The sequence below is a fragment of the Raphanus sativus genome, chromosome 7 (genome assembly GCF_000801105.2).
Source record: "Raphanus sativus cultivar WK10039 chromosome 7, ASM80110v3, whole genome shotgun sequence".
NCBI classification, from domain to species: Eukaryota; Viridiplantae; Streptophyta; class Magnoliopsida; order Brassicales; family Brassicaceae; genus Raphanus; species Raphanus sativus.
Window position 1 is genome coordinate 10552328 of NC_079517.1, and position 10498 is coordinate 10562825.

At 35.8% G+C, this 10498-nt stretch overlaps 1 protein-coding gene and 1 long non-coding RNA gene across 2 annotated transcripts; both read right to left on the reverse strand.

Moving 5' to 3' along the window:
- Positions 1-7723: 7723 nt before the first annotated feature.
- On the reverse strand, positions 7724-8371 carry LOC108816867 (uncharacterized). The gene has a single exon (XM_018589428.2). It carries the CDS (start codon positions 8248-8250, stop codon positions 7825-7827), a length of 426 nt encoding a protein of 141 aa, XP_018444930.1. The 5' UTR covers positions 8251-8371; the 3' UTR covers positions 7724-7824.
- An 847-nt stretch (positions 8372-9218) lies between these two features.
- Positions 9219-10498, reverse strand: LOC130497651 (uncharacterized). Its single transcript, XR_008936649.1, has 2 exons — positions 9964-10498; positions 9219-9874 (listed from the first exon to the last, which is right to left on the reverse strand). It is a non-coding gene; the product is annotated as an uncharacterized LOC130497651 (long non-coding RNA).

Here is a 10498-nt window from a genome sequence, read left to right on the forward strand (position 1 = left end):
AAAAGACTAAAATTATTAACATATGTTAAACTATTATATCTACAACTATATATTATCATTTTATTTATTTTAAGACTCACAAACATACATTATCTATAAATAATTATATACAAAATATAATGGTATATAAAACTTTAGTTTAGTTATATTTATTTTTAAAAATTACTATTAATTTAATTTTTAATAATTAATTTAAAATATTAATGAAAAATTAATTTTACTTATAAATAATTTTTTATTTTAATTATAACAAAGCCTATTGAGAAAAATATAAAAAATCTTACCAAAAATCAAAAATATTTTTATAAAATGGTATTTAATTTAGTAACAAAAATTAAAAAAATATCATATAATCTTCCAAACTAAAAAATTAATTATGTAATTTTCTAAATTTATAAATTTATATTGACCAAGTATATATTTTTAAAATTTAATATTAAAAATTCAAAATGATTATATTCTAAATTTCATAAAAGTTAAAATCATAGATGTTAAAATATAATTTTTGCAGTGTAACACAAAAAAAAACAAATTATATTGTAAAAATCAAAAGTAATATAATATTTTGAAATCTTGATTTAATAATAAAAATCAGTTGAAAGTACCAGAGATTCCTAGAGGCATACCATCAGAAAAACTTCCTTGACTAATTGGGTAGATCAAGAAAACAGCAGTAGAGAAAATTAATATCCTAACATCCAAAATATCATATTTGATAAAATTTACTGAAATAATATGAAAATACTATGTATACAATTTATTTAAATAACATTATTAAACATAACAATGTTTTACTGCACTACAAGAAAACAAATAATTAACGAGGGCCATTTTCCTCGTTAATTCCTCGTAAAAGGAGGTTTACGAGGAATTAACGAGGAAAAGCCTTTCGTCGTTTTTCGTCCGTCGTAAAAAAGGATTCGTCGCCATTTCCTCGTAGTATAGCGAGGTTTCTCTTTCCTCGTAAAGACGAAGTTAATATTTCGTCGTAAGTTCCACGCCCCATTTCCTCGTAAATCACTCGCCTAATTTCCTCGTACAAACCACGTGAACCTCGCGTCGTTACTTACACGTAAGATCCTTGAAATCATATCCTCGTAAATTCGATGTAATATCCTTGAAAGGATTTCCTCGTAAAATCGATGTAGAATCGTTGAAAGGTTTTCCTCGTAAAAACCTCGAAAGCCTTTCCTCGTAAAGACCTCGAAAGACTTTCCTCGTAAAAACCTCGAAACTATTTCTTCGTAAATTTCTCGGAAACATTTTCGTCGTAAATAACTCGTAGACTTCCATTTTTCGAATTAATAAAATATTATTTGATAAATATAATAATTATTAATTTAACAAAATAAAAATATTTAAATATTGGATTTATAAATAAATTTTAAATAAAATTCACAAGCAACAAAATATTTTATATATAATTAAGTTTTGGATTTTATAATACATAAACCGAAAAAAAACTAAAAAAACTAAGGCTCGTTCATCGCCTCGTAGAATTCCTCGCTCCTCCTCGTAACATCCTCCTCGTTATGTGTGCCCGATGACTCGCCTGGAATGGGATTTTGTTGTTTCATGTTCCTCAACAAAGCTTCCCATTCCGGATTTGTGGACGCTATAACGTCGATGAAGGCTTCGAGTCCACTCACACGGCTTTTGGTCGCGCCCAGCTCGGAACGCAACTGAGTGACTTCTTCGGTCTGTCTCTGAGCATAAGATGATGTCGCTCTCGGGACATCATTGACGGAACCGATCCCCAACGTACGTCCCTTTTTCTTAGGGACAACCTTAAAAACAAAAAAATTATATTTGTTAGTTAAATTTAAAAGGGAAATTTAATCAATTAATAATTAAAAAGATATAATGTTAAAAAATTTACCTCCTCGTAAATCTTATCCACTTCAGTTGTGGATAAGGTAACTGGTAATCCGTCGCCGGACTGCTGGGTCAGCTGAGTCTGGCGCTCCTCAACCCGAGCAATTACGTTGTTGTAGATTTGCTCGGACTTGCCATCTAAAAACTGGCCCGCCTTGTTTTTGTGGGTCCGCTCGTAAAGTTCCGGAAGAGTCGGGAGACGTCCCAACTCTTTGGCCTAAAAACATTTAAGAAAATTGTTAGAAATATATTTAATTATATTAAAAATAATAATTAAATATTTAATTACGTACCATTTTCAAACGGACACCGGCATGTGGTTTTTGGCCCGTAGAGTGTAGCATCGGGCCGTTACCGTGCTCGTCTACCGTGTTACGGGCGGCAGCACAAATGTTTGCGATCCTAATGGAGTTAGGATCCTTCCAGTAACGGATGAGGCCGTCCCAAACATCCGTGGTAAGCTCAGCGGGTTTGCCACGGGTGTACCCCTTGACGATCCAGGCACCCTTCCAGTTGCAAACCGTGTCCGACAAGCGAACTTGCGCCCAAACCTCTTTTGATTTTCCACCCAGTCGCCCAATCTGGCTAAAGATGTCTGGAACACCAGCAACTGCGTATGTTGGCGCGACACCACCATCATCATATCTCCTTGGAGCTCTTTTCCGAGTACGTACTTTTGACGCAAAGTAGTACGATGTGAAGTGAGAAGTTTCTTCCGTCAAACTTCCAGCAATTATAGAACCTTCAACCTTTGCAAGGTTCTTTGCTTTTCCCTTCAAATATTTCATGGCTCGCTCATACTGATACATCCATCCGTAATGTACAGGTCCACGAAGCAATGCCTCATATGGAAGGTGGACAGCTAGATGCTCCATTACGTCAAAAAACCCAGGAGGAAATATCTTCTCCAAGTTGCACAATAAGATGGGAATGTTCTCTTGAAGCTGTTCCACGACTTCTACTTTAAGGGTGCGGGTGCTCAGATCCCTGAAAAATGCTCCAATGCCTTGTATATTCCAAAAACAATTATACACATATTAGTCATATATATTTCAAACTAAATCATTATATATAAAATAACTGCAATAATAAATATAGTACCTGCAAGTGCTTCATGTACGTTTGTAGGAAGTAGCTCCGCAAAAGCAAAGGGAAGTAGTCGTTGCATAAAGACATGACAGTCATGACTCTTCATCCCAGAGAACTTTTGACCCTTTTCAACGCATCTAGACAGATTTGAAACATACCCATCGGGGAATTTCACTTCTGATGCTACCCAGTTGAACAACACCGACTTTTTTTCTGAAGACAATCTGAATATCGGAACAGGAACTTGCCCATTGCTGTTTATATGTAACTCGCTTCTTGAGCAAATATCCGGCAAGTCTAACCTTGATTTTATGTTGTCTTTTGTCTTCCCCGGGACATTCAATATTGTATTCATGATGTTCTCAAAGAAATTCTTCTCTATATGCATCACATCGAGGTTGTGGCGCAGAAGAAGATCCTTCCAATATGGCAACTCCCAAAATATACTCTTCTTGTGCCAGTTGTGATGAACACCGTAAGAATCAGGCATATTAGGGGGAACATGCCAATTACCACCACGAGGAACTGTTTCCAAAACTCCATAGTAATCGAGTTGCTTTTCAGTTTCTTCTCCAGTTAAATATGGAGGAGGAGTGTCTCTCACAACCCTTTTGTGCCTAAACAATGTCTTGTTTCTTCGGTACGGATGGCCAATGGGAAGAAATCTACGATGACAATCGAACCAACTTGTCTTCCTCCCATTCTTCAGTTGAAACGCATCTGTCGCTCCATTACAATATGGACAAGCTAATCTCCCATGTGTAGTCCATCCCGACAACATCCCATAGGCAGGAAAGTCACTTATGGTCCACAAAAGCATCGCTCGCATCGTGAAATTCGTCTTCGTTGAGCAGTCATACGTCCTCTCCCCTGTTGACCACAAATCCTTCAACTCTTTTATCAGTGGTTGCAGGAAAACATCCAGCGACCTTTTAGGATGTTTCGGACCAGGTATTAATATGGTCAAGAATAGCAACTCCCGTTGCATGCACATCTCCGGTGGCAGGTTGTATGGCGTAAGAAAGACTGGCCACAATGAATATTGTCTCCCTGACATTCCGAATGGACTAAATCCATCTGTGCATAATCCGAGATACACATTCCGGATATTGCTAGCGAATTCCGGATATACTTTGTTAAAATGTTTCCAGGCTCTTGCATCTGATGGATGTGTCATCTCACCATCCGTCTGAGTATGCTCGGCATGCCATCTCATCTTTCCAGCAGTCTGCTCTGATTGGTACAATCTTTTCAATCTGTCTGTAATTGGTAGGTACCACATCCTTTGGTACGGTACCCTATTACGTCCCCGTCCTTGCGGCTTGAATCGTGGCTTCTTGCAGAATCGACATTCTTCTAACTTCTCATCATTTCCCCAGTAGATCATGCAGTTGTCGATGCAAACATCTATCATCTCCGAAGGCAACCCAAGACTATACACCAGTTTCTGAATCTCATAATAAGAATCAGCAGACACATTGTCTTCCGGCAAATACTCTTTGAACAAGTCTGCCCATTCATTCATGCAACTTTCCGGTAGATTGTGATCAGTTTTAATATTCATCATTCTAGCAGCCAACGACAATTTAGGGAGACCTTCTCTACAACCACTGTAAAGTGGTTGATTCGCCGCATTTAACATTTCATAAAACTTTTTTGCATCTATGTTAGGTTCTTCATCTTCATCATGAGCTACAAATGCATCAGTTACCATATCATGAACCCTATCAAAATCTACCATCTGCTCCTCCTGATGGTAACTAGGTTCATTATGCAAATGAAGAGCAACCGGTTCTTCCTGAAAATTGCTATTACTACTACTAGCTTCATTCTGATCATAATTATTATAACCTTCTCCATGTTGAAACCAGATATAGTAATTTGGCGTGAAACCTCTATTTATTAAATGCTTCCAAACATTTTCACGATTTGCCAATTTCGAATTGTTGCATTTCCGACATGGACAGAACATCTTACCGCTTTCTAGGGCGAGCGGTGTGGAATCTGCTTGATGCATAAATGTCTCCAGTCCCGCAATGTATTCTTTCGTCACTCTCCCGTTAGCATCTCTATGCATATACATCCACCTCCGCAACTCGTAGACATTCCCAGAGCCTGACATTTTTTTCCTTTCACGTTTTTCTTTTTTTTTCTTGTTGGTGTGTTTAAAATGATGTTGAAACTTCCATATTTATAGAAAATTTTCGAATCTGGTAGTTGAAGTTTTGCGATGAATTTGCGAGGAAAAGGTAGGTAGCAAAAAAAAACGTGCTTTAAAATTCTTCGTTAAGTTCACGTATATCATTTCCTCGTAAAGGTGACGTAAATTTACGTTGATTTAACGAGGAAATTATATTTCCAGTTTTCCTCGTAAAGATAATGCAAGCTTTACGTGGTTTTGACGAGGAAAATGTATTTCCTCGTAAAGACCACGTAAAGTTACGTGGGCTTTACGACGAAATGTTATCTTCGTTAGTTTACGAGAAAATAACGAGGTTTATTTCTTTCGTTGTAAATTCCTCGTAAGTTCCTCGTACATTTACGAGGATTATATTTCCTCGTTAACTTTCCTCGCCAAAATGCTGTTTTCTTGTAGTGCTGATAAAATTTCGCAAAGTATTAAAGTTATAGATGTTAAGTATTACTTGTTAAACAAAATGAAATATATATCATAAATAAATATCCATCTATTGCATGACTAAATATCTATATATTATTTGAGAAATCGGTTTGCTATGTGTCGCGCTCACGTTAACTTTCACGATAGTTTTCACGATAGTTGATTACACTGATACATTTAGTGAATTAAAATTTGATATTTAAATATTATTACTGAATTTTTATTTAGTTTGCTTTAAAAAATTTCCAAATAACGTATATAATAAAAAAGAAACATTTATAAAGTTTAATAAAAAATGAAAACGAAAATATATGTTTATATAATATGATTTCATTAAATTTTTTTTACAAAATATAAATATTCCATTTAAAAGTATTATTAAGCAACATAAAATATACTTTTGAAGTAATAAAATATCTCTTTATATATATATATTTATATTCTTAGGTAAATATATACGTTTTTATTTAATGTGATTTCATAAAACAAAATTTCACACATATAATCTTAATATTTGAAAAATAAATATTATTTCTTTTAAAACATAATTTTAAACAGTACAAAAGATATATTTTTCAAAGTAATAAAAATGTTTTTGAAAATATCTATCTATTTTCTGAGATGATTATATAAAATAATTAAGTAACATAAACTAATATATGTTTAATTGACTAAAAATAGTTTATAATAAAAATAACTGTACTTCATTTTGAATTTGAAAGAATATATGTAAAACCATTAAAATCACCGTAGTGGAATTGTGATCGGAGAGTTTTGTTTTACTTGTGGTTCGTTCGTGTAAAACCATCGGGTATATGGAATAGATGTTTGGTTTAGGGTTGGTGTGGCGAAGAGATTCACAATTGAATCATGGAATAATAAATTAGCTCCTACGATGTGCTATAGATTTGTTTCTTCTTGCTTAATTTCAATGATTCTAGGTTTGATCTTGATTTTGATGTTTATCTTCTCACTAGATTGTGGTTAGGTGGTCGGCTTGAACTTTGACCCGAAGAGACTGTGTAATTGTGGAATGTCACGTCTCTGTGATGCCGCAAAATACATTTGCTCTGTTAGTACATGGTGTGACTAGTGTGAATGTTTTCATATGGTAGTAATGCTAGAGATGGTGGTGATCAATTCTCTCTTGACATTAGTATATTTTAGGATTAGAATAGCATAATTGCGTTAAGCTTAGTAAAGCGATGGTTAGTGAATCTCACGCTTTTTAGGTTTGTTGTGATTTTTGATTGTGAAAAAAGTTGCTTTCAGTCGATTTCTATGCAACCGTGTCTTACTCAATATGATGTTGTCTCTTGTTGCTTTAGGTTGATCGTCTCTGAAGCTTGCAGTCCCATTAAGAAAGCCATTTCAGTTGGGATTTTGGAACTTCTACTACATAAAAAAGACTATTGGTTTCATCTTAGAAAGAGCTAAGTCTTCTCTTTTGTTATTTTGTGCTTTATCACAAGTATCAAAGATTCACAAATACGTTTAGGAAAAAAATTGCAAAACATTCCACGAACGTAGAACATAAGAAACATATAGTATCTCGAACTAAATACTGCACCAACATTTTACACAAGCGTAGCAAAGCAACGAAAACATAAACTCAAAAAATACAGAGAACACACAAATATCACACAGAAATTCAAAATAATAATCTCAAACCAAACGATACGCAAATTTATTTTTACATTAGTTTTGCTTCTTGTAATTTTCTTTAACGTGTTTCATAAATTCAAATTCGTAATGTAACTAATTGGTTGTACTTTAAGAAACTTCAAATAAAATTTCACGAGCATTTACTTGTTCTTGTTATGACTGTAATAAGATGTGTTTGTTATGACTCAAATTAATTTGAGAAACTACAGACATGAGTGACTTTCGACGTTTTGAAAGAATTCGCTTATAATGGATGAATGATGATCGATAAAATATCTAGTGACAAAAGCCAAAAACATCAACGTTGAGGTTTATGGTTTGCACCAGGAAAGCCAAAGCCAAGAAAACAGAGAGTTTCGTTAAACGTGAAGAACTCAGACTTTTTAATCTATTTGCTTCAAAATCCTTTTGGAAGCAAATAGATCACAAAAGCTCCACCTTTCTTTGTCAATGATTTGTTCCCAAGATACGAGATTTGATAAAAGCATAACTAATTTTTGTTCATATAGGAAACTAATGGTTTCCAAATTGGTTTTCAACGTCACATAAGAAAGACGAGAAAATTGGGTTATACATTACTCAGGAACAGTGCCAAGCTTAGGACGCCAAGCTCGCTGGAGATGCCGCTTGCTGATTCCCAACCAAAGGGGTTGTGAAGTAGCAGCTGCGTTCAACTTAGCTGCATTGGCAGCAAGAACTTCTTCTTTTGTTTTCCCCTTCGGCCTCTCCTTCACTTCTTCTTCCTCTACAGGAGACGAAGAAACGAATAAGTCTCTCAGTTTGCGTCCAGCTACGTCTTTATCAGCTGCTAGTGAACGAGCCTGATGAATCAGCGGCTGCTCTCGACGGCTCGGCGGTATAAGACTCAGAAGCATCTTTAAGGTTGTCTTCTTACGACGAAACTGTACCAAAGGACTTGTCCTAGGGCTTGGACTTCGTGTCGGGCTCTGTTGAACTTCACACTGCGTCGGTAGGAACTTGAATCTCTCCAACGTCGCCATGGAACTATGGAATTTGAAAAACTTTTGAGTTAATAATAATGTTGCCTCGTTGTTGTAGCTGTTTCCAAGTGAGAATCAAACCGTCCTTTTTATTCTTTTGAAGCAGTCACTCTTCTCAAAAGTGCGTGCATTGAATGGATATTTTGTGGACCTTAAGGACGTAGTCTCCAATAAAATTCCAAATGTGTAATTATTGATGGTCTTTGCAGAAATTTTGAAAAAAGAAAAAGGGTTTTGTTTGTTCTGTTCTTTTATCTTTCTCATGTTGTTTGCACTTTTACTTTCTTCAATGTGCTTAGAAGGAATCGTTTTCTCTCGTTTTTACACATTCTGGTAGAAAAAGAAATAAAAAGAAATAATGTGAGAGCTAATGGGAGCCACGTGTACTAGTCTTAGATTCATCTTCCTAGCTTTTAAAATGCTTGTCTTGGTACTAAGAGCACCATTAACCCTAGTGGTTTAATGGGTGCTTATCATTTTCTTGATTAAAAAAAGAAGAATAAGAAGAAGAATAAGAAGAAGAAGAAAGAAGAAAAAAAAGCTTAATTAAGCAGTTTTATAGGTTTTTTGCTTGAATTGTTTGCGGGTTCCACTAATACGTAGCGGTTTGCGATTAATTTCTTTTTCAATTTTTTTTTTAATTCAGATTTAAAAAAAAATTATGGGTTAATGATGTTCTAAATTTCTAGAGTGAGACAATAGTACCGTGACTAGTAGAAATAACTAGCAAACAAACACAGCACTTCCATCCATAGTATTTTAAGATGAGTTCTCTAAAGATTAAAACCAAGACTTAATACTTTTATATTGGATACTCAAAATCTTGAGAACTCCATCCAATAATTTCCAAATAGATCCGTGTGTACATATTGGCTTTGATTACAGAAGCATTTTTTTTTTGAAATGTTTTCACTCTATAAACTCTATACATAACTAGGTCTGAATTGTTTCTAGCTTTTTTTGGTAAAAATGTAAAGATATTATTACCAAATTTTAGATTTTTTCACAGATGACAGTGGATAACCAGAAGTAGAGAAAAAAATAAAATCCTAAACAGAAACAAAAACTCGAACTAAACTAATTATGGACAAACACTACAAACCAGAACCACTAATCATAGACTCGACTAACACTGCCGCAAAGACTATGAGCATCCAACAGCACTGGGATGTGCTAGTCCATTGCAAACAGTCACAGTGGAAACAAAATGGCGATCGAAGATCACCCGATACAACCATAACCACGCCTTACACCGCGTCTGAGAACCAGACAACAATTTCTTCGAAAATTCATAAGTTGAGCCGGTGACTAATAGAACAACCACCTTTAAGAATATGAACAAACATCCTTTGAAGCATACAACTTCAAAAAAGGATCTGGAAAAGAGCTGGCAGAGAGATACATCGAGAGAGAGGGAAGTCACCAAAGCTACTGCTTAAAGGCCATAGACGACCACGTCAACCATATCTCCGCCACGTTCCACACGCTTACGCCAGAAGCACCACCCCACAGTAGTTAAACCGCTGACTGGCGCATGCCCGAGGAGAAAGGGAACCTCCAGAGCACTCCTAGTTGCTTCAGAGGAGAGGGATGACTCGCCAAGACGCCAAGGAAGCCACATAACCTGAACCCGAAAAGCCTCTCTACCCATTAATTCAAAGCGAGAGTAGAACAACCACTCACCAGATCTGCAGACAAGGACCAAACACTCACCACCATGCGCCGTCGTCTCAACAAGCAAGAGCGAAAAGGGAAAATCAGATTTCACCGGACGAAACTCTAAAAATTCAACTCCACACACCTACGACTACCACTGCCCCATTGTATCTCCAGAAAGGAAGATTCCAAACACGGATATAGTCCATCCCGGAGTTAAACTAGAGAAACCCATAACGGAGTTCAATCTACAGATTCAACCATCTTTACGGCGAGCAGGAAAAAAGAGAAACGTAGCATATCAAAAGAGGAAAGTAAGAGTAGGATAACGCCAGCGACCACGTGCGTCACCTCGGGTCGTCGGAGCCGAAACAAAAACTTGAGTTAAGAGACTTTTAGAGAGAGTTGAGAGAGAGATGAGTCAGAGAGAGAAGAGCCTCTAATAGTTTCTAGTCTTATCATGCAATTAATATCATATAGTTTGCTAGGAAGCAAGTGGTAGATTCTTGTTGGTCTTGACATATGTGTCCATCATTTCTTTCACTAGAGGTTTGGCTTTCCAATTTCGTAGAAAACAAATTATACATATTAA